Below are 26,063 nucleotides of genomic sequence, written 5' to 3' on the forward strand. Positions count from 1 at the left end.
ATAAAATTTAGCAAAAATAATCATTTAACGTTAGTCCCTGGACCTCTTAAAAATTAATTTTTTAAAGGGCCCTCGAATTTAGCCTTTGGAAAATTTAAAATTACCTAGGACCTAGGACTTATGAGGGGATAAATTATTTTTCTAACCCTCAAGACACTTTACATCATGATTTTTACATTTTTACATCTTAAGGGGGAAAACCCATTTGATATAGAACCTCACAAACTACCCAGTTCTGCGAAACAAATATAATCTAGCAGATCAAGCAATTTGTAATAAAATAATCTAACCAAATAGGTAGGAATCTAGGATTATTCCCAAATCACTTTTACATAGACTCGATGTAGCACACTAGGACTCCCCTAAGATTCTAATGACAAAATCCATTTCGGCTTTGGGGTTAGGCTGAAGGAAAACTCTGCCGATCATGGACCGGTGAGACAAAAAACTTTTCGGAACGTAAATCATCACTAGAAAATTAGGTTTACCTAGGCAATTACATACATGACACAGATCTGCTGGGATTATTTACAATTTACACATGCAGACTGGGTTTACAATATAACATGATCAGATTAATGATGATAGGCAGACGACACGGACACATTGATCAAGTGCTATCCCTTTTGAAAAAAAAGGGGGTGTACTGCTATGGGTTGTTGACATGTAGCGGTCAACATCTGCCTCTACTTGGGGACACGTTGCTGCACTGTAGGAATGTGAGACTCTAGAATCTGCATCTACGCAACACACAACAAAACATAAGTAGCGTCCATCCAAAGATCATCATATAACATTAAGAACAGGAAAGATATAAGCTCTTCATTTATTAACTGTCTAGTAACATGAAAAGTAAATCTAATCCTAAAACAAAAATGAAATACTGAAAAGACAAGGAGTAGGGTTAGAAATACAAATGCCCCACGACATTAGATGTCATCTTTGAAGAATAGCTTGAGTATTTGGCCATTCGCAGGTAAGTCAAGTGGTTCGCCATCCAATCTGCTCAAGTGGAATGAGTTTGGTCCGGCAATGTCTCGAATAATGTATGGTCCCAGCCATAAACTGTCAAATTTCTTGTGTTTTCTTGGTTTTTCATTCTTGCGATTCCAAAGAAGTACTATCAAAGATCTAGATTGAGATGATTTATCAAAGCTTTTCCTAATGTTACATTGACTCTTACATATATTATCAAAAGCTGTCCTACGACCTTCATCTAACTCCACAATCTGATCAATTCGATTTTGAACATCTTTATTAGTGGAAAAATGCTGAAGGAGTTGGTAAGCTGGCAATTTCAGGTGCACAGGTAAGGTCACATGCAAGCCATAAACTAGTTCAAAGGGACTTTTACCAGTAGCATTCTTTTTAGTAATCCTATTTGCCCATAAACCATACTTGATTTTGCTATCCCAAGATCTTTTATTATCTCCTACTATCTTCTTGATAATGGTTATGAGATTTTTATTACTTGATTCACAAGACCATTACCCTGAGGATAGTAATTTGAGGAATGAGATAAGACAATGCCATATTTGAAACAAAAAGATGAAAATTCTGAAGAACTAAAAGCCTTGGCATTATCAGTAGTGATCTTAGCAGGGACACCAAATCTAGTAATGATATTATTTTTAATGAAATCCATAACTACCTTTTTAGTGGCATTCTTAGCAGGGATGGCTTCAACCCATCTAGTGAAGTAATCAGTAGCAGTCAAAATCCATGAGTAGCCATTGCTAGAATTTTCATGAAACTTTCCGATGAAGTCCAGACTCCAATGCTGAAAAGGTGCCTCCACAACGACAGGTTGTAAGGGCAGGACAACAAGCTTCTGTTTCCCAGTGAACAGTTGACAAGCTTGACAACTTCTAACAAACTTATGCACATCAGAAAAAATCGAAGGCCAATAATAACCAGCTCTCAGAATTTTGTGGGCAGTGGTTCTAGTAGCGTAATGACCACCACAAAACCCTGACTGAAACTCAGAAACCAACTTCTTGGAATCAATTTCATCAACACACCTAAGTACTATGCCCTCAGGATTTCTCCATCCAAGGCCATCCTTCATGAGGCAATACTTAGTAGCTTTTAATCTAAGAGGCCTTCTCTTATGAGCGACTAAATGGTTAGGACATGTAAGATTTATCAAGTAGTAGACAATATCCTTGTACCACTCATGCTCTCCTAATCTTTGCAACTCAGGCGAAGATGAATCGTTAAGACAAATCAAACCAAGAGCTTTTTCATTACTTTGGGTCATCATTTGAGCCAAGCCTTGGCCTTTGACTAACTTGGTGGGTCTAATCTCTAAATCATATTCTTGTATTTTAGTAACCCACCTAGCGCGAGTCCCTAAGTAACCAATGTGAGTTAATATATCTTTAACACCAAAATGTGGGACAAAAGCAATGATTTTGGAATAACCCACATAAGTCTTGAAATGCTTAAGAGATTTGACCAAGGCATAGGCTTATTTTTTCCATGGTATTGTATTTTAATTCAGAATTTTGAAGCGCTTTACTCATGAAAGCAATAGGCTGCTCTTGACCATCCTTATTTTTCTGCAATAAGACACCAACAATGGTATCTTCAGAAGTGAAAGAGAAAATCATGAAATCCTTAGAGTAATCAGGACTAATTAAAACAGGGGCTCTTGCAATAGCGCCTTTGATTTCCTGAAAAGCCCTTTTGACGTCTTTTTGCCAAACAAATTTTACATCTATCTTTAGAAGAATCTAAATAGGCTTAGCTACTTCTGCGTAATTTGGAATAAACCTTGTAAGAAAATTTGTTTTTCCAAGGAAAGACTGAATGGATTTAAGATTATGGGGAAGAGGAATCTTTTGGATTGCTTCAACTCTTTCAGGATCAATCTTGATTACATCTTTAGAAATGATGTGACCAAGTAATTTCCCTTCAGTTACTCCAAAAATAGACTTAGCCGGATTTAAAGAAATCCCGTACTCTCTACATCTATCAAAAACTTGCCTAAGATGACTTATATGACTAATACCATCCTTAGAAAAAACAGTGAGATCATCTTGATAAATTTCCCAATTAAACCCTTGAAGGCATAATCCATAGCCCTTTGAAATGTAGCCCCAGCGTTGGTTATTCCAAACAACATTCTAATGTATTCGAAAGTACCCCATGGTGTGGTGAATGTAGTTTTGTGACGATCCTCCTTCTTAACCCATACTTGGTTATATCCAGAAAAACCATCTAGCAATGACATCATTCCAGAACCAGTTACTCTTTCCAACATAGTCTCCATGTTCGACAAAGGGTAATTATCTTTCTTACATGCTAGATTAAGGTTTCGAAAATCGACACAAAGTCTTATTGTTCCATTCTTTTTCCTAACAATCACCAGGTTGGAACACCATGTTGAATGCCTCGTTTGAGCAATATTTCCTGCTGCAAGCATCTTCAAAAGCTCTTTTTGAACCAAAGGGGCTAGCTTAGGATTAATCTGCCTAAGCTTCTAACGAAAGGGTTTAGCATTTTCATTTTTCAAAGGGATAGTGTGTTCCATGACATCTTCCATATAGCCTTTTAATTCATCATAAGAAAATGCTAAAACATCTCTATATTCGTGAAGTAAATTGGTTAACTTTTTTCTTTCTTCAACATTAGTACCCTTACCAATTCTAACAGTCTTTGGGTTCGTAGAAGTACCAATGTTTACCTCGAGGTATTCGCCCGGATCCATTTTATTCTCCTCTTTCAACTTTGTGGCATCATGCCTATCAAAGTGTTGTTCTAAAGAAACCACATTCCTAGTAGTAGGATTTATGATATGCTCATGATTATCAGATCCATCCTCCTCAGAATTTATCCAAAAATTTTCAAACTCATCCAAATTATCAAGGAAACGAATCACTTGCTTTTCATCATTAAAGACTTGCCAATGCTCTGAGTTATCTGGAACAGAAGGTCTAAATATAACTTCCATTTTAATCTTATCCTCAATTAGCTCATCAGATAATTGCAAAGTAGAAGCAGCTACAACAAGCTCATCCGCCGAACTATTATGCTCTCTTGGGATAGCTTCAAGGTCAAGGGCATCAAAGTGTTCCATAGTATCCCATACAACATTTCGATAATTCCTTAACCTTTGATTTTTACATGTAAATTTATTTTTAAGCTGTATGCTAATTAAGTCAGAATCCCCCTTAATGCTAAGCAACTTAATTCTTAAAGCCTTTGCCAACTCAAGGCCCAACGACAAGGCTTCATATTCAGCAACGTTGTTGGTTGCTTCGAATTCCAATCGATATGCAAACTTGCAAATATGACCAAGGGGAGATTTTAATACTATTCCTGCACCTTTACCATGCCTAGATGATGCACCATCAAAATACATGTACCAAACTTTATCTCCGAGATCCCTAATCTTTTTATCACCCTTATCATCGGGAAGAACTATGAAATTAGACATGATAGCATAATTCCCAATGTCAGATTGTTCTTTAATTATTTCGTTATGAGGTCTTTTAGGATCTTCAACATGGAATTTTCTCTCGGGCTCTCTATTAAGTATCACAAAACCATCACCTCTAGGAGAAGGAATCATAGCATATGACCAATTCATTTGAATACTCCCTCCTAGATCAGAGGCCCATTTTCTAGATAAAAGCATACCCCAAGCATCAGGCACATCAACAACAACAATGTCCATAACAATCATGATGTTTGGGTAAACTGATAAATGAACGTGTAAATCCTTGATTAGACCATGAACTTCAATTTTCTTAGAATCCATGGCACATATATTGTAGTAAGGCCTAGAAACTCTTAAATTAAGCTGTTCCATGACTCTCTTGGTCATGACACAAGCTGACGCACCAGAATCCAACATGCAATTATTCAATTTATACCCATTAACCATCAAAGTGATAAAGAAAGATTGATGATCCTTGTTATCTGAATCTAAACTTTGCAAATATATAGGAGCATTGTGATAATCAACCTCCGGGGCTTTCTGTTGAGAAACATTAACTTGAGGACCTTCAATAGCTTTTAGTAACTTAGCCCTTTGGGAAGGAATTTTCACAATCTCGGAGACAGGAACCCAGATTTTTGCATTATTAAACCAACTTCCCAAATCGAGGGGGAACTTGATTCTTGCTTTGATCTTTATTCCTTCTTTGATAAGTTAAACCTTTATCTCTAGCAATTTCCATGATTTGCTCTGGAGAAGGTTTTTCACCATATAATTTAGCCATAATATCATCTTCATTTTCAAAATTATTTATACTAAAAGCTGACGAGGGATGCATAACATCTCGACTATTTTCCTTAACTTCCATCCAGTCTTTCATAGATAAAGGAAACTCTTTACCTACTACATTTATTTGATTACCTGCCCCAAACATTCCATTATCAAAAATCCTTCTAACCATGGGGCAAGTAGCCTCCTCATGAAGAGCATCACAAGCCCGACAATAAGGTGGTGCATGATCGACCAAATTAGCATGTTCAAGCAGATTAGGAGGTCTCTGCTCACTAGATTGACCCTTCTTTTGCCAATTATTATTTCTAGGCTGGAAATTTTGCGTTTGAGCTTTTTCCATTTTGACCAACCTATTCTGCAAAGTAGCTAATTCCTTAGCATGGTTAGAGGTTAATTTCGCTTGGTTAATCTCCATGATTTCAATCTTTTGCAGCAATTTTTGAAAATGGTTGTTATCAGGTTCTTGAACCTCTTTTCCTTTAGGTTCTTTCAATTTCGTTGAATGCCTATCAAAACCTGGGATTTCAGACTTTCCAGATGCTGCCTTTCTAGATGTTGCCTTATCCTTTTCAAGCTCTACGGCTAAAGCTTGACAATCCCTATAATCAAGAAGCTTAGCACATCTCAATTCATAAGAGGGCTCAGGGCTAAAGGCATCAATATAAAAATCTCGAAGAGATTTGTTGGTAGGTTTATAATCTTGAGGTAATTCCTTAATAATATCATTAAACCTTTTGTTAAATTCTTCAGCGGTTTCATTCTCTCTCTTTTTGATTATCCTAATAGCGTTCATGAGGTGTCTTCCTTCTCTCTTATCTCCATACTTTTCCTTAAAGGCATTAACAATCGATTGCAAGGAATCAAATGAATCTCAAGGCTTTTCCATAAACCAATCTAAAGCATCGTCCTCCAAGGTTAAAACAAAAAGGGTCATTTTAACATCTTCATGATTAAAATCAGCAGCCCTTGCATATTTTCCTAGCCATGAACTAAAAGCTTTCAGATGTGAATTAGCACTAATTGCATTATTTCCCTGAAAGATAGGCAATTTATCCATCCCATGCTTTGGAATATCATTGGGATAACCTTGAATGTTAGAAAAATCGCAAGGGGCAAATATATCCATGATGTCGTGCTCGACCGGGCTAGTAAAAAGCAAGCGGATATCAGAGAGGGCTTCTTGTCCGAGGTTAACAAGAAGTGTACGAGAAGAGAGTTTGTGTAATCGTACTCTGAGAGCCCTTTCAGGATCAGGAGCAGGATTAACCAAATTGCTTGGATGTCTTCTAGTATACACCCTTGCAGAAGGTAAATGAAGTGGAGTCACCACTTGGACAGAAAGTGTAACACGGAAAAACTCGAAAGGAAGGAGTCAAAGACAGGAAAGGACAAGAGGAAAGAACAAGACGAATGTCGAGGAAACCAAGGACAAAAAAAATTCTATCCCTGGAAACGACGCCAAAAAATGTTGTCGCACAGAGTGTTCAAGCACCGCGACAACGCTCAGACTGGGGGCTGTCACCCTGATCCCCGATCTCTCTGTTTAAGCCGTCTCCCTAGGCTAAGGGGGGTAGACCCTATGGGATAAAGGAAGACCAGCTGGGAGTCAACTGGCTTGGGAGACACAATGGGGGAATGAAGCACTTGATCGATATTTAAAATTTGATTAGATCTTTAAATGCTTAAGACCAGTGCCTTCGCTAGATGAAGTGGAAACTGAGTAATTGGTTTGCTGCTGCTTAAGAAATCGAAATGTGAACAAACCTTTTAACTATTGCTTGACAATACTTACCAAAATATCTAGCATACAATGAGCATTTAAAATATTCAAGCAATAACGATCAATTTTAATGACTTAGCAATGCTCCACCAAGTAAATTTCTAAAGATATGAATTCATTACTCAACCATGAAATTGAAATGCTAACCACTGTTAATCATCAGATATAGGAATCTAAGCACATTTAACTATGAATTCCACACAAATCTTTAGCATAAAGAAACTTTAAATCGAAAAACTTAGAAAATCTTTTTCTCAATTTGCTAAGAAAGACTTAATGCAATAAATGATCAACAAAAGATTTTCAAATTTTAAAGTGACCAAACACATCTAATTTATATATATATATATATATATATATATATTTTTAATTTTATTTATTTATTATTTTTGATTTTTTTTTAAAATAAAAAAATAAAACAAAACAAAACTTAAATATAAATTCTAAGACTAAAACCTAAGCTAAATTTGTAAACCTAAAAAAATATAAAACTTAACTAAAAAGAAAACAAAAATGAAAATCGATATGAGAAATATTTCTATCTTAATCCTAATCATAAAATGGACCAACGCCTAGTCAAATGAAAATCGAATAAATAAAAAAAATAAATCTAAACCTAAACTATGCGAAGTAACATAAAAAGGGAAATCGAATTGCTGCTTGTGTTTGGTGTATGCAGGTGAGAGAGCAGAGACGATGGCGGAAAAAATCGAGAAAGGCAGAGGTTTGCTGGATGGAGGGTCGATGGGAGGAGGAAGAGTGATAGGTAATGGAAGGGCTACGGGAGGGATGGTTGGATAGAAGAGTTGCGTGGGAGAGCAACGCGTTGGTAGAGGTATGAGGCTGGACATGCGATGAAGGAGGCAACGCATAGGGAGAATGGTAGTGATGTCGGTGTGAAGGGCTGCAGATAGACGGAGGTGTAAGAATTTTCGATAAAATGGGTAGCGGATTTACAATGGGCAGCGATGGTGAGAGAAAAGGGTATCACGCAGGAAGGTATGCTGGCAGCGGTATGATGGCTGGCTCGACAGAGGAGGGAGATGAATACACAGGTGGAAGAGGGAAAGCGTGAGGGTTCAAGGCTGTAGCTACGGGCTTGTAGAAAACGGTGAAGAGCGGATTGATGAGCTCTACGCTGCAAGTTAAGGAGCGAAAGGAATGCAACGAAAGATTTGACAGAGTGGAGGAGCATAAATTCTTTGCGGGTTTGCAGTGATATACGGCAAGAAAGATCGACAGCTCCCATGGAGAAATTGACAACAGATAGGAAGGGTCTCACACAAATTTTGTAAAGTAAATCGAATAAGTCAGGAAGGAGCCACATAAGGAGGAGCAGCGGTGAGGGTTTTAAAGAGATGCATGAGAGGGATTGAAAACAACGAGGAGGGTTAGAAGGTTTTCACGCAGGAGGTTGAGCGAGTGAGGTGTGGAGAGAATGGTGAGACAACAATTCCACAGTCTGCTTAAAAATTTCGAAAATTTTCCTATAACACAATGAAACCGCAGGCAATAGCAGACAGATGGCCTGGAAAACCCTTAAATTTCTTCAGAAACCTAATTTTTTTTTAAATCCTTTTGCTTCAGATTTTCCTGATAAAGATCCCACGAGAAATTTCCAGATTCGAAATAAATACCCTTGCAATAGCTGATTTTGAGGCTAGATCTTACCCTCCAGGGCCTAGATCTGGCTTCAAACAAAATCTCTTTTTCAGATCTGCAACCTGCAATGGCAAAACAAAATGCCCAGAAACAATATATGCAAGGATGAAACTAAAAAAAACCCCAAAAACTAGCTAAATAATTACAATATCCACAAATTAAAGGCTCTAAGCAGCCAGATCCAGTGTTGCAGGAATCGCCCCCCCCCCGGAGGATCCAAACCCGGAACCGCGGTTCGGAGCGAACCGTCCCGGAATCCCTTTAGGAATCGCGATTCTGAGGAGGAGGGGGCGCGGTTCCGTCTTTTAGACGCGGTTCCTGCCATATAGGTTGCGGCCACCCCGGAACCGCGGATCCGAGGGCGGTTCGGGCACGGGGTGGCGCCAAGCTTCCGGCCCGGAACCGCACGCCACCCGCACGGTTCCCAGGCGATTCCGGAAGCAACCCGCGGCATCATTTTTTTAACTTGATTTTTTTTTAATTTGTTTTAACTTGAGTCTTAACTAGCATGAGGGGGTGGGTTAGGTTGGTTTAGGGTGAGTCTAGGGTGACTTTAGAAAAGAATAAAGCCCCCATTCTCTTCTCATTTTCTCACTTTGAGTTTATGAGAGTTGGAGAAGAGAAGAGAGGAGAGGAGAAGAGAAGAGAGGAAAGGAGAGGAGAAGAGAGGAGAGCTTGGAGGAGTGAAGAAGGAGGAGCTAGGAGAAGGAGGAGGAGCTAGGAGAAGGAGGAGGAGCTTGGAGCAAGAGCTTGGAGGACTTCATCTACAAGAGCTAAAGAGGTAAGTTCAAACCCCAAACTCCCTTGTTTTTTTGAAAAAAAAATTGTATTTTTCTCCTCCCTCTCCTACTCTTTCCCATTGTTTCTACTTGCTCCTTTATTTACAGGTTGTCCACCACCTATATCCATATTCCAAGATGGTGTTCTTTTGGCTTCTATGTATCATTCCACTCTTGGTTTTAATGATGGCAAGGGTGAGGAATAGAGGGGAAGAGGAAGGGGATGAACTTGGTCCTAATAGTAGTGACCCAATGTATGATGAGGAGGAAGGGTTTGAAGAGGAAGGGGATGAACTTGAAGAGGACACTGAAGCACAAGATGGGAAAGGTACATCAAATCCCTTGTGGACCTTTGTGACCAAACTTGAAGGGGGAAAGGGTGGTGGATCTTACAAATGGATGTGCCCTCATGGTTGTCATGGAGGAAAACCATATACGGGTTCATATACCCGTCTGAGGAGGCATCTTTGTGGGGTGCTAGACAGTGATGAAAGAAAGGGTTCCGTGGGGGTAAACATTTGCCCAAACATTTCAAGTGAACAAAGACAAAAATACATCAAATTAGAGATGGCTGCACAAGGAAAAAACAAGAAACAAAAAACTCATTCTGAATCAAGTGCAACCTCTAAATTTGGTAGTTGCCCATCTCCTCATGGTACTTTTGCAACCTCTGGAGGTAGAAAAACAATAGGGGATTTCCTTAATGTTACTGGGAGGGATGATGTGGATGGAAAGATAGTCCGTTTTCTTTGTGCTTGCGGTGTACCATTCAATGTGCTTCGCTCTCCCTATTGGCAAGACATGGTAAAGGCCATCAATGAAGCCCCAAAAGGATACAAGGCCCCCAACTATGAGAAAGCTAGAACAGTGTTATTAGAAAGAGAAAAAGCTAAGGTTCAAAGAGCTTTGACACGTTTTACACATGAGTGGGTGGATTATGGGGTATCCATTGTATCAGATGGGTGGACAAATATTAGAAACCAACATTTGATAAATGTTCTTGGTGTTTCTTCTAGTGGTGCAGTATTTATTGCATCTCATGACTCCTCCTCCATCAGTGCAACTGCACAAAACATTGCAGATCTCCTATTGAAATCAATCAAAGATGTTGGTCCGAATAATGTGATTCAAGTGATCACAGATAATGCAGCAAATTGTAAGTTAGCAGGAAAAATTATTGAGCGTACTCATCCACACATCTTTTGGTCTGGGTGCCTGGTTCACACATTGAACCTTTTGATGCATGATATTGTGAAACACAAAGATTGTGGGTGGATTGCTGAGGTTTACAGGAAAGGGAAGCAGCTCATTAAATTCATCACAGGGCATACAAGGGTAAACTACTTCTATGGCACTTACTCCAAGTTGCAATTGCTTAAAATTGCAAAGACAAGATTTGCTAGTTATTACCTCACCTTTAGGCGGCTAGTGAGGGTGAGACAAGCTTTAACTAATCTGGTGTGTGCTGAAACATGGGATGAAATTAACAATGACACAGATGGTGCTAATGAAGTCAAGGACATTGTTCTTGACAGTTACTTTTGGTCACAGGTTAAATATGTTTTGCAATTCACCAAACCAATTTATTACATGATCAAGTTTGCAGATTCAGATCGACCAGTAATTGGGGAGGTGTATGAGCAAATGGATAGCATGTTGGGGCAGATTAAAGACATTGTTGAGCCTAGAGATACCACCTTGTACAAATATATTCGTGAAGAGGTGGTAAAACGATGGGATAGCCTAAATGTTCCATTGCATGCATTAGCATATGTTTTGACACCTAAATACTATCATCCATCATGGCTTTCAAAACCAGCACCTGGGGGGGGAGTCAGGAGAAGACCACACCAAGATAAAGAGGTTCACGAAAAATATATGGCTGCATTGAGTAGATTAATCCCTGATGAGGAGGAGGCTGCATTGGTACGGAGACACGTGAGCAACTATACGAGTAGCACTGGTCCATTTTCGAGCATGCATGCAATTCAAGATCGAGAGAATTTTTCTGCTCTTGAGTGGTGGAACATGCATGGAGGGCCTACTCCACTTCTACAGAGTTTGGCATTGCGGGTGCTATCACAGGTGGTAAACACTTCTTCTGCAGAGAGGTGTTGGAGCTCTTATTCTTTCATCCACAGTGTTAAAAGGAACAGGTTGAATTTAGACCGGGCAGAGAGCTTGGTTTATGTTCATTACAACTTGCGATTGTTGTCCCATTACTGTGAAGATGCAAAGTCTAATAAAGACTTGTTGACTTGGGACAAGAATCCAGAGGAGCCCAATTTGGAGGATGGAGTGTTGCGACTAGAGCAATTAGAGGATTCTCTTATCCAGGTATGTCCATTGTGGTATGAATTTTCCAATTTTCCCTTATAAAGAATTCATGTTTTTAATTTTTTTGTTAACTAGTGTTTTTTGTTTGCATGAATTTTTTGAGCGATTCTAGGATGATGACACGGGTGTTGATATGCCACCACCCCCACCCCCATCTGGTCCCTTGGTTTCTACTAGAGGAGGTTCTTCTTCATCAGTTCCAGTGCCACGACTTACACAGGGACCATCTTCTTCATTGCCACCACGTGGAGGCCCGCCATCACGTTCTATTCGTGGTGGAAGGAGGAGAGATTAGTAGATATATTCACAATCTACTTCTTTTTGTCATAGATTACTCATTAGACTTGTAGACTTGTGAATTTGAATTTTGAACCTTTTTGGCTTGGCGGTGACCAAGTGACATATTTTGTAAACATTATTATTTGAATTTTGGACATGACAAATGTTGACAGTTGCTCACTTGCTAGATAAATCATAATATGCTCTATGTTTTATGTTTTATAATATGCTTAAATGTTTTATGTTTTATAATATGCTTCAAAATTTGATGTATGTTTGTAATAGCTAGAATATAGATGATTGTTGTACATACTAGTAACTACAATGGAATCATGGATGCCATATCTATCTTGATTTATGCAAAAATATGCATGTTTTCATGTCTTCTACAATTAATTTGGTATTTGGGATGTTTGTTTTGAGTATAAATGCAAAAAAATATAAAAAAATATATATATATAGCAGACGCTTCCGCGGACGCTTCGCTCCCTAGATTTTTGGAAAATGACGCTTCCGCGCTCCGCGCTTCCGCTTCGCGCTTCCGCTTCGCTCCCGCTTCGTGCAACATTGGCCAGATCTGTCATTATGCCACACATATATTTTTAAACTTTTAGATTTAAGATGAGGTGCTTCAGAAAACCCTTCATGCATCCACAACAGAAGTTCTAATGATAAGCCCGGGATCGAAACCAGCTGGGATCTTCAGAAAATGCTATCTGTGAGTTGGCTGGTCCAACTGGAGACTTCCCCGAATGCCCGGTGATCTCAAAATCAAGAATTTTCTGCACAACTTAATTCAAGCATTAACATAGAGAGAGAAAACGACAATAAAATTTAGATCTAATGGAGATACCTGCCATTATATTCAGAAATTAAACTATCATTCAAACCCCAGTGACCAAACAAGATACCTGTGTTTAAATCACTCTTCAATAAGCTATCATCAATGGCTGAAAATAAATCTATGAATGAAAATAAAAGGTCTTACAACATTTCCACGAAGAGTAACACCAACAGAGATTAACCCCAAAGTCTTTCTTTATTTGCACATGAAAAACAATTACAAGGGAGCTTTCCCTTAGCACACAACTCAAAGATTGAATGATCTCAACAGACAACTGACCTCCTATTTAAAGACAAATCTTCCAACGGTTAGTTCAAGTGATCCTTGTCAAAGCGATCTCAACCGTTGATGAGGATAAAAAATCTTTTAATATTATCTTTCAAAATGAAATTATTGAGGAAATTCGAAATTGTCAATTAAATGCATTTTAATTAATTCAAAAATTAATTTTTTGAATTAATTTCCTCAAAAATTTGACTTTGACTTAACCCTAGGGACTAAGGGGATAAATTATTTTTCTAACCCTCAAGACACTTTACATCATGATTTTTACATTTTTACATCTCAAAGGGGAAAACCCATTTGATATAGACCTTCACAAACTACCTAGTTCTGCGACACAAATATAATCTAGCAGATCAAGCAATTTGTAATAAAATAACCTAACCAAATAGTTAGGATTATTCCCAAATCACTTTTACATAGACTCGATGTAGCACACTAGGACTCCCCTAAGATTCTAATGACAAAATCCATTCCAGCTTTGGGGTTAGGCTGAAGGAAAACTCTGCCGATCATGGATCGGTGAGACAAAAAACTTTCCAGAACGTAGATCATCGCTAGAAAATTAGGTTTACTTAGGCAATTACATACATGACACGGATCTACTGGGATTATTTACAATTTACACATGTAGACTGGGTTTACAATATAACATGATCAGGCTGATGATGATAGTCGGACGACACAGACCAGTGTTGCGGGGGAGCGCCCCCCCCCCCCCTCGCTCCCGCTCCCGATCCGCGCTCCGGGCGGGAGCGGGTCGGGAGCGCACTCCCAAAATCGCTCCCGATTTTGGGAGCGCGCTCCCTAAAAAAAAATTCGCTCCCTGCCTTTTCGGGAGCGTTTTGCCTTTTTTGCATTTTTTTTTTGTAGTAATGTTCGAAATGCAATTTTTTTTGAAAGAAACAAATAGTTTTTGAGTGGGGCAACTTAATGATCAAGTCTAGGCCCTAGTATTGATATGCTATTCATGGTAATGTTAAATTCTTCAAGTAAAAGTGACATTTTCTTTAATTTTCATTTTCATCCTTTTACTTAAATTTTTAACATTACCATGAAATGACTCAGGATGTTTGAGAGTGGTTTCGTCCTCATTGGATTTCATATGGAGAAAGTAGAATTTTAGATTTCATTCAAAATCCAGCAGACTTATCAGTTTTTCAGGATTTCAGGATTGGGGGATTGCAATGTTTCCATTGAATTTTGTCATGTATTAGGGTATGGAACTCATATTTAATCAAGAGTACCAATCCCTCTATGTACCTTGATGTTAGTGACATTGGTTGTCGAACTCCTCTATCATGACCCTTCTAAAAATGTACGCATCACTCAAACAAAATCTTGACTTGACATGCTATGCTTTTTCTATCTTATGTTAATGCTTAGAGGGTGATATTAATGACAAAGATCCCTATACAGATACAAAGGTAATGACAAAGATACCTCTGGATATTAATGCTTGGAGGGTGATATTAATGACAAAGATCCTGATTTTGCAACAAGACTAAAAAATTAGACATTTCTCGTGGTGGGAAGAGGCCCAAGCATAAGAAATAGATAATAGATTTACTTCTCTTCTCTAGTTTCTAATAGCTTTTATAACTATTGACTCTTTCATATTTATTATGATATTTTTTTAAACAATATATGACAATTTAAGTTTGAAGTTGGCAATTATAACTCATTAGTAATGAATTATGAATATGATGCTTCATGAAAGTTGAAAGTTGTTTCATTTCAATTTATTTTATAACATTTCATTTCATGTTAGATATTATTTGTTGTAATGGTTACACTTAGCTTACAAGTACAACTTTGGTGATCAATGATGATAAATGTTATATATTGAATTTTGAAAGCTTGAAACTTTAAGATTGATGAATCATGAGACTCAATATGTTGTATGTTACTATGTTACTAACTTGCGGACGTGGTTGATGAAGATTATAACTTCTAGATGATTGTTGTTATATGGTTCAATCTATGCTTTTTTATGTTTTTTATATCTAATTCATCATTCTACATGTTTTTGTTGACATATATGTATCAAAAATTAAAAAATATAAAAAATATATATATTTTTAAAAAATCGCTCCGGGATTCGCTCCCAAACCGGGAGCTTCTGAAAATGGTCGCTCCCGCTCCCGCTCCCAAGTAACATTGACACAGACACATTGATCAAACGCTATCCCTTTTGTGAAAAAAGGGGGTGTACTGCTATGGGTCGTTGACACATAGCGGTCAACAATCAATACAATTAAGTCATGATAAAAAATCATCATGAAAGTGCAAGGATCCAGGAAGAATTAAATTGCGTTGGTCAAATCCTTTACAGTTCAACAATTTTGCTTAGCACTTACAAGCTCATATTGTCTTGTATTATGAACCATGATAGCTTCAACAACAAAGAATGATGTGAAGACATCATGAGCTAGTGGAAAAGACATCAAGCCCTTCCATAAATATGCTTTGAGGGAAAATCATTTCTAAAGGGGAAGGGAATGTAATGAATATAAATATCAATTTTACATTTAGCGTTATTGATAATTATCGTCAGGGGTCCAAAATTTAAATTATTGGTAGTATCGGGGAAAATATTGGAAAACTTGGAAAAATACAAAAATAATCATTTTTTTCAAATTTTTATTCTTTTAAAGCAACATCAACATCAAATAAACACATTGTCACACAACTATGAAAATAAAACTACAATATAAAATGTATAAGATGTCAAGTCGTACAACAATCATTGATAATAGATATGGAAATATGATATTTGTCCCAAGTCCTGACATTGTTTCAAATTTTTGTTCTTTTAAAGCAAACATCAACATCAAACAAACACATTGTCACACAAGTATGAAAATAAAACTACAATATAAAATGTATAAAATGTAGAAATTGAAGTCTGAAATATGATATTTGTCATTTTGTATTGACTCCTCAGTGATAAGTTCTAACAAGGTGGTAGTTAAAACTTAATACAAAATCATATTAAAACAAAAATAAATGTATCTCATGAGATGATCATCATGAGGCATCTAGATTCTAGACATTGTAACAATAATCCGATAATAATACTGCACTAAGAAGGTGTGGCCAAGGATTAAGTTTCCCTCGCCTTTGAGAAGCTTGTGGTTCCCATGAAAGTCCTTAGTTCCTCCCTCTAATCTCTCTCTCTATTAGTATCAATAATTGATTTTTTTGCAATAAGGGCAATCTCTGGGGTAGCTCTAGGAAAAATATTCACATCATGCCCTGGGATTTTGGCAAGGTGGTATATCGAGCAGGTGATTACGCTGTACGCCAAACATTTCCATTCCATAGAGCTTGCACCTCAGCTTTGCTCTATTATCACCCTCACATGGCTCACCATACTCCCACATTTGGTCCAATGGCTCTGCCATTTTGTAGAGCTTTGATTAAATTTTCAAGTTTTGGACCTACCACACAAAACAAATGCGGAAATTCAAAAGACCATAAGAAGAGGCAGAATCTAAATTTATAGTATATACTATATACTAATCTTGGAAAACAATGAAAAGGAAGGCAATTTTTTTTCACATACTTGGAAATAATAAATATGGATATGGTATACTGGAGTAAATTTCCACTCCAAAAATGCTCTTTTGATGGCAAAGAAAATTAAGGGTTTTCCCTTGCTTGCTTGATGAAAAATGGTCACAAGACTCACACAACCCTCAGAGCTCAATCTTAGCACAAGAAAAATTGAAAATGACCTTTGAAAAAGCCAAACTGCAACCTATATTCACGTTTTTTAACAGGCCGTTAATTTCCCATTGTCTCGCAATAATTTTGAAATTATCACAATAATTACAAAATTAAAGTGATAAATTAACTTGGGCAAATTATCTCTATATTTTTTGACGACTATATCTGCAGAGGCTCTTTCAGCGATAATATTGATATTATCGTGATATGTGCAACTAGGGAAAATTTTTGGGGCTAATATTTGCAGTGGGCTAATTTTCCATATTTTTTCCAAAAAGAAGATTCATCAATTTCCATTGTTTTTAAAAATGATTCGCCCACATTTTATAGTATAAAATTATTTTACCTTAAAAATTGCCAAAATTTTTTATAGACTAATATTAATTGATTAGAAATATAAATATTTTTACAAAAATATTTCCAAACATTTTACAATTTGCATATTGGGGACTAGTAAGATTTGCCAAGGTTTCTAAACTTTAAGATAAACTTCCATCCTTAAAATTTTCCTTGTGTGCAACACTGATAAATATATCTAAACATTATCGCAATAATTTCAAAATTAAAGCGATAAATTAACTTGGGCAAATTATCACTATATTTTCTAACAATTATATCGGCAAAGGCTCTTTCGGAAATAATATCGCAACAATTCCGATATTATCGCGATATGTGCAACACTGATAAATATAACAAATATAAATATAAATAAGTAATACAATAAAGAATTATTAAGTAGTGAAGCGACACATCCCAACGAAAGAACATGATTTTTAATGAAAGGGCACTCTTCCTTAGATATATATTCAGGGTTCTCATTTGTAATCTGAGCATATATCATTTTCTCATATATTTTTCAATATATATTATTTTGTCCTAAATGGATTTCTTTATTTTCCAAGTATTTCGGATGTTTAATTGGTGAGCCAGGTTTGGTTGTCACATCTTCTATGCTTTAAGGTGCAGTGCTTATAGAGGCTCTATATTCAATTCCAACATTTCCATGGTTTCAATGCCCAAAGTCTGCCTCCTAAAATTTGTCGTTCACTCTATGCAGATTGCTTGTCAATGTTGTCAGTGTTTTTGTTGTGATTGGAGGTTTTCTTTTTGTCATTGATGTTTATGTCTCTATGTTAGTTTTATTGAATTCTAGGCCTTGATGTTGAAGGTGTTGTAATTCATTTTTCTATTCATCATTTTGTGTCCTGCAGTGTCATTTCATGCCAATCATTTGGAAGCTCTTAGTGGATTGTATTTATCTTTGACCATTTAAAGATTCCATTTGGCAGAATATTTTTGTGTACTGAACTAACCATCAAGATGTTTGTTTCCTCAGATCTTAGACAGTCTGCGCCATTGGGTAAATGAGTACCATATTGATGGTTTTTGCTTTTGCAATTCTTCATCTCTAATGAGAGGGCCACATGGGGAAATCTTAAGTCGACCCCCATTGATAGAGGCCATTGCCTTTGATCCTGTTCTTTCTAGGGTTAAAATTATTGCAGATCCATGCTTGCCAATTACGGCATCGTGCAAGGTAGGATATTGAGATTTCAGTATTATTTGGAAGAGTATTAGAAAATTATCTGACATTGTTTTTCTTTCATTTGCCTTAAGAAATCTTATGCATTATTAATATTTGACTTCTATCGACTTTATTGCTATTTGTTATTTGTCATACATATAGTTCTTGATATTTGCGTAGAAGAGCACCATTTCTGGGAATAGCTGACTGTTTCTTTGATAGAGTCCGAGTGCTTGAGTGTAACTAAATGGATTAGATGGCTACTGCAGGAAATCCAATTTCCACATTGGAAGAAGTGGGCAGAGCTAAATATCAGGTTCCATGATGATATTAGAAGATTTCTAAGGGGCGACAAAGGTCAATTAAGCAACTTTTCAACCAGGCTTTGTGGCAGGTTTTCATCTGCATAGCCATCTCTAAATTAAATTTTCCAGTTGATGGTGTGAGACCCCTACTGAACTGGCAGAAGTGGGTTGGAACTTGGAACTGATTTATGAACTGCACAAATGCATCCTGTGATTAATTTGCTTGCCACAATTAACCATTTTGTTTCTTTGGTATTGTCAGTGACTATTGTGCTTCTTTCATCTTCCTGATTTCAATTGCTTGGCCTATTTCTTAACATTTTATGCCAAAACAATGCTGTTCACACTGCACAGTATGTTCCAATGATGCCAGCCCTGACTTTCAGATTTCATATCTCAAATTTCCAAGTTTGCTCTCTTCTTGCTATAGGGTTTTCTATGCTACTATCTTTTTCCTGATGACTGATTTAGCAACCATTGCTCTTCTTTCATCTTCCTGATTTCAATTGCTTGGACTATTTCTTAATATTATATACCAACATAATGCTGTTTACAGCATGTTCTGATGATTCTAGCCCCTACTTTCAGATATCAGATCTCAAATTTCCAAGGTCGCTTCTCTTCTTGCTCCAGGGTTTTCTATGCTACTACCTTTTTCCTGATGCCTGATTCTGGTTTCTACTGTACATGCTTCTTGTTTCACTATAATATTGCTTAGTATGATACTTTATTCTTTGGCATTTCTAAATGACAATCCTACGCATGTTTTGTAAAATACATTTTTGAGGGTATCTTTTGCTGTGTTCTGGGCCAGATTTTGTCTATAAATATGACATTTGGATACACTTTGAGTAAGTATTGTTCCAAAAATATTCCTTTGGATTTGCTTGCAGTGGAGATCTTTTTACTGATGGCCGAGGTCCTAGTTTTTCCTTCAACTTTATTACCCATAACGTTGGATTATCTCTGGTCGACCTAGTAAGCTTCAGGTATATTTGTATACCATTGAAACTCGATGTAATATTATATTTCATTTTTTTAATTGTGATGTAAATAGTTTTAATACAAATATGTTTCTAGAATAAATTTTTCTACACAGTTCTTTTTTGTTCCTGTTTCTATCTAAGACTGAATTGTACTGCTGCAATACTTCAGTTCTGCAACATATTCAACAGAATTAAGGTAAGTTCTCTTCATAAGAAGTATAAGTTAGATTTTTTTTTTTTAACTTAATTTTCAAGTCTGAATACCAATTCCATTTGGCTTGTTGGAGAGTGCTTATGTGACTATGTTTCAACATCTTCCATGTAAAGATTTCTAACAAATATTGTTGGTCTATTTCATAACAGTTGGAACTGTGGTGAAGAAGGTGGTACGAACAATCATCTGGTTCTGGAAACACGATTGAAACAGGTAGCTTCTACTGAACCTATACGTTTTTATGCCAAAAATTTAGAGGAACTAGTAGGATTTTGTTCAGAATTTCGTTGAAGTGTATACTAAATACTTCTTGTTGAATCTAGAATCAACTGAAAATGTTGTCCGGCTGTTTTATATTATATACTCGGTTTTGATTGCTAAACTAAGATTTATTGAATGAACCAGTATGATACAAGCTGATATTTTCATCAATTAATTTGATAACAAAATTCTGGTAAATCCTTTCTTCACATTTTGAAGTTTGTCTGCACTGTGACCCTTACAGTGATGACAGAGTCCACGTTTGGTCTGCACATCATAACTGTGTTTGTGATATCCAATTTGCAATAGTCTTCTGTTATTTTACCCAGTGCTTACAGAATATAGCCTAATAATAATGTATGCATTTATAGTATGAATATTTAGTCCCATCCTTTATATAGAGGAACTGTCAAGATTTCAAGTACAGCCTTTGGATATCCCTGCTCATCTCCTAGATTAGTAGCGTTTCTCAATTTTCTTCACTTGTTTGCCAGTAAAGCCTGTTTTGCTGGAAACAATATTTCTTTACACTATCCTTTCCAGTCTTTCTCGCACCTAATAGAGCTTAACTTCCTTTACAGCCATTCATGGAGTATTTGTATTTGGTAGTCTTCATTCAAATGCAGGTTTACAAGTTTTTTTATCCTTGTTTTATTCATGATCAACATTCTGAGTTCATTATGTGACCTCTTAGATTGATAGACTAATTTTCAATTTTACACAAGATAGTTTTGTTGCAGAAGGCTGCAGACAATCTTGGCATTCTAGGCTAGCATGCAAACTTACTCCACTTTATGATCTGCCAGATTCGAAATTTCCTTTTCGTTCTATTCATATCACTTGGAGTGCCTGTGCTAAACATGGGAGATGAATATGGACAGACAAAGGGAGGATCAATGCATTTAAATGACAGGTTAATTTCTATCCAACATGATGTATAGAGCAGGAATTTGTTTTATTCCTTTGTCATATGTGATTACTGCTGTGGAAACATGAAGTACCTAGGTCGTGATGCATATCTTTATTTTTCAGACTATAGGAGCACCCAGTTTCTTAAGAAAATCTTGTTTCATTTTTTTTTGTAAATTACCACTGTAGATTTCTATTACGATAAAAAAGGAGGATTACATGGATATAGCTTGTTACTCTTGGGACTGTCTAAAATACTGAGAGACATTCAGTAGACAAAAAGAAAAAGCTGTAGGCACCTTGAGGTCGCCTTCAAAAAACAATAAAACAGTGCTACCCATTTCAAGAGCTAACTGTGGCCAGTAGGAAGAAAGACCTGTATACTAGAAACAAGTAGATAGCTGAAAAACCAGTAAAAAAACAAGTAGAAAGCCTTCGCCATCTGATTAGTACATAGTCAGAAAAAGAAGAGCAAGAAAAAAGGTCTAATGGACATATTAGTCCAGGATGATCACTGGAGAAGAGCGGAGAGGGTGTATCTGAATTGTTCAGTGGAGGGACCATGTGTAATGGAGGAGCGTTGATGACTGTATCGTTCTCCTGTTGATCATTTGATTCAACCCAGTTCAGCCTGACCACGATATTGTCCATGTCATACCTGATATCTGTCAGAATTCTTTTGATATCCTCTTGGCCAGTGAACAACTTATAGTTATCAACTTGTTTGTCTTGTATTACCATGCTTAGCAAAGTTTCCATTTGCCGGTGATTTGTGATGGTGTGAAGGAAGTGTAATCTTCGTTTCTGGAAATTGCCAGGGCCCGCTACCCATTTCAGAGAGCTGCTACCATTTTCAGAGTTGGAGTGGTAAATTCTGTCCCCAGACTCCCTTGCTTCAAGCTGTAAGATCTCCTTGTGGACTTCAGAGGGGCCAAGTCGAAAAATGTGTCTATGGAATCTTATCCAAATAGGCGATGATGCCTTGAGGAAGAGCCGCCTGAGGCTAGGATGATCACTGGAGAGAGCGGAGGAGAGGGTGGATCTGAATTGTTTAGTGGAGGGATCATGTTTAATGGAGGAGCGTTGATGACTGTATTGTTCTCCCGTTGATCATTTGATTCAGTATCTGAGTCAGAAAATGTATATTTCTCACCCGGTTCAACCTCACCACGATATCATCCATGTCATACCTGATATCCCTTAGAATTCTTTTGATATCCTCTTGGCCAACGAACAACTTATGGCTACCAACTTGTTTGTCTCGTATTACCATGCTTAGCAAAGTTTACATCTGCTGATGATTTGTGATGGTGTGAAGGAATCTTTGTTTCCAGAACTTGCCAGGGCCCGATACCCATTTCAGAGAGCTACTGCCAATTTCAAAGTTAGAGTGGTAAATTCTGCCCCCAAACTCCCTTGCTTGAAGCTATAAGATTGCGGACTTCAAGAGGGGCCAAGTCAATGAACATGGCTACGGACTCCCATCCAAATAGGCGACGGTGCCTTGAGGAAAAGATGCCCGAGGCGCCAACCCGTTGATAGGGAAACCGTTGTTGTGGGGCCATCCTCGTTGAGAAACTATCAAGAAAACACAAAAACCAGTGGAACCAAATGAAAAAAAGCCTAGCTACCGACATTACTAGATAGACCTAACCAACTGTATAATGTCAAGTGGAGGAGAGAGTTTTCGAAAAAAAACCTCAGGATGAGACACCAAAAATCCAAACGGTATAAGGATTGATAGGAGACACCAAATTGTTTTATACGTACTACCCTCGCACGGATATACTAGACTTCGGGATGAAAGGAAACTCCCCCAAAAATACGAGAGAAAATAGTCGGGTATGTCCGCAGTGTTCCAAAACAAAATCTTGTTTGGTTTATCATCTCATGATTGTCATTCCAAGGAAAAGGATTGTCCATTTTTTTAGGTCTGTTATTAGGATTTTGGGCTTCCTCATTTGCTGCATATCCCATTTAAACACTAGGAGATAGCAGGGAAGGTTGCCACCTTTCTAAGTTAAAAGGTACTTCATTTTATAACCTTATACTTTTCTGTAGATAGGAAAAGGGTGAACCAAATTGCAATGAATGAAAGGAACCCATATTCACTTGGGAAATTTGGCTATACCAATAGTGTATCCTAACCGATGTTATCAAAATCGAACTGGTGATCGAACCAAAAAACCTTGTGGATCGGGAACTGGTCAGCACTGGTAAAAAACCGGTTTACCAAAAACACATAAAATATTCATATTCTAAGGAAAAACATATATATTCATGTGCATTCATATGAATCCAAACCATTATACACAAATATGCAAAAGTTCTTATTTACATAGCATGTAAGGGTGCACATAACCAAAATAACATCGAGTGCAATCCATCTCTGAACTGAAAATACATCAACAAATAGGCTCTAGATGGCCTGTAGCATCCAAAAAAAATCATGCTACAACAAACACCTACATATCATCAAAACCATTGCCTATATTGGGGTCTTCGTCATCAATATAACCATTTAGGCATTAAAATAAGATAGAAAAAATGTAGCATGTCATGTCAAGATTTTGTTTGAGTGATGGGTACATTTTTAGTAGAGTCATGATAGAGGAGTTCGACAACGAATGCCACTAACATATGTACATAGAGGGCTTGGTGCTCTTTATTAAATACTAGTTCCATACCCTTGTACATGACAAAATCCAATGGAAACGTTGAAATCCCCCTAATCCTGAAATCTTGAAAAACTATCAAGTCTGCTGGTTTTTGAGTGAAATCTAAAATTTTACTTTCTCTATATGAAATCCAATGAGGTTGGAAACTTGGAACCACTCTCAAACACCCTGAGTCGTTTCATGGTAATGTTAAAAATTTAAGTAAAAGGGCTCTTTACTTTAAGAATTTAACATTACCATGTATAACAATACTAGGGACACAGGCTCGATTATTAGGTTGAGGGCCATAGGCTTGAATATTAGGCTAGCCTAGGGGAGAATTAAAAGTGGGCCAACCAATTGGAAATGTTAAAAAAAAAAAAAAGAGGCAAATTTTTTATGCTAGCCTGCATAGGTGCAAATTGGACGGAAACGGTCCTGAATCGACTGATTGGGTGAAGTAGGCCGATTTGGACTGAACTAGCTGGTTCTGATAACATTGGTCCAAACATTCATAAGTTTAAACTCAATTGACTCAGTTGAGTTTTTGGTTGTTACGATATTTACTTCAATAGTAACCTTGGGTTTCTTTTTCTCCTTTCTCTGTTTGTACATATCATGCGTGTTAAATATCTTTTCCAAAGGGTGTACACCATTCAAATATTTCAACTCAATTACTTTGACTTCTTCATGATATTGCTTTGCCAGTTTATTTTCTATAAATTCTTGAACATTATTTAGAAATATTATAACATGAGTATCATCATGGAAAATTTGAGGCCTAAAGATGATCTCCATTTTAATTTTTGTTTGTTAACACCAAGTCATCACAAGGAAGTAAGGTGGATGTTGCCTCAAACATCTCGAATTAATCCCATATTGCATGCCTATACCTTTTGAAACTGATATTCTTTGTAGAAAATTGATTCATAATTTGCATCACAATAAGTGTGAATCACCAATGACCTTCAATATTTTAATTTCCATCTATATTCCAAGTTCCAAACCTGAACGTAATGCCTAATACTCAACCATGTTGTTTGTATATTTGAACTCCAATTCATATGTAAAGCTTTCAGTATCACCTTGAGGAGATGTAAACACAATACTGGTTCCTGCTCCAATTCAAGATTGGGCTATGTTACCCACCAAAGTGGGTAACCCATAGGAGAATTTTTTTCTCCTCTTTGGACAGGAAGCCAACAACCCGATGGTCAACAATATATAGCTATACTTCAGAGTTCTCCACCTATGTTTCGATCAATGTTCTTTCCCATCTAGCATACTTATTAAAGGAAAGTGGGTCATCTATCTGAAGGTACACTAACCATTTTTGTAATCATGTGCTTTCATTTAATGTTAATGGCATTCTAATAGGGACCACAAGTTAATTTGGATGATTGACCACTATTGATTGTACCCTTGTTCCCACACGTTGCCTGGGAGGTTATCATTTCACCCTAGTCCAATTTAATCTTCCTTGAGGTATTTTCTTTCCATTGTTCAGTGTTGATGATTATAGTAGCGGATAGGTACTTCTGCATAGGCTTAGCACTAATTTGCAGGAAACGTGGCCCTAGGGGTCGTTTCCTCCCAGGAAACGAAACGAAACCCGAAAACGCGTACCGTACGGCCTGGAAACGCGTTTCCGGCCGTACTGCCACGTTTCCCTAAACGGAAACGTGGCAGTACGGCCGGAAACGCGTTTCCAGGCCGTATGAGCCACGTTTCCCCACATTTATGTGTTGTTTTTTAATTTGTTTTTAATTTTTTTTAGGTTTCCGGGATGTTCTAGAAACCTATTTTAAAGTTATAAAAGAGCAGTTTGTCTCATTCTCTCATCACACTATTCAGCAAGTCGTTTCTCTTGGAGACTGGCAGTTGTTTCAGCTAGGGTGTTTTGAGTAGTGAGCAAAGTAGATTTCAGCAGTAGGAGAAAGAGATTTCAGCAGCAAGAGAAAGAGATTTCAGCAGGAGATTTCAGTAGCAGTAGATTTGTCTCAGCTACAACCATATTTCTCTTCTCTTTTCTGGCATTTCGGGGTAGTCTCAGCCACAGATAATTAATTTGGGTAAGCCACATTCATTTTTTTGAGTTTTTTCTTACTATTTCTTCAATTTTTCTAGGGTTTAGGCAGCCAAAAATACGAGGATCTTGTTTATGTGCACTCCAACCTTCGCCTTGTATCTCGTAGGGGTCCAGAATACAACGGTGGTCCTTCTAAAGAATGGGATGTGGATGCAAAAAATCCTGATTTGGATCTCTCTCTTGCTG

At 37.2% G+C, this 26,063-nt stretch overlaps 1 protein-coding gene across 3 annotated transcripts in view; it reads left to right on the top strand.

Moving 5' to 3' along the window:
• Positions 1-26,063, top strand: part of LOC149254893 (isoamylase 2, chloroplastic-like) — a 542,818-nt gene that overhangs the window by 311,320 nt on the left and 205,435 nt on the right. For all 3 annotated transcript variants that reach the window (XR_016267196.1, XM_089460267.1, XM_089460266.1), the window contains exons 16-21: positions 18,268-18,468; positions 18,726-18,850; positions 19,655-19,750; positions 19,917-19,943; positions 20,111-20,174; positions 21,029-21,135. Coding sequence is in view for 2 of the 3 variants with exons in the window: in XM_089460267.1 (XP_089316393.1) it covers positions 18,268-18,468; positions 18,726-18,850; positions 19,655-19,750; positions 19,917-19,943; positions 20,111-20,174; positions 21,029-21,135 (620 nt within the window). In the remaining variant the exon portion in view is untranslated. The remainder of the gene's footprint in view (positions 1-18,267; positions 18,469-18,725; positions 18,851-19,654; positions 19,751-19,916; positions 19,944-20,110; positions 20,175-21,028; positions 21,136-26,063) is intronic.

The sequence above is a fragment of the Pinus tabuliformis genome, chromosome 7 (assembly GCF_031772625.1).
Source record: "Pinus tabuliformis cultivar Carrire ecotype Pingquan chromosome 7, CPIR1, whole genome shotgun sequence".
In the NCBI taxonomy this organism is placed as follows: Eukaryota; Viridiplantae; Streptophyta; class Pinopsida; order Pinales; family Pinaceae; genus Pinus; species Pinus tabuliformis.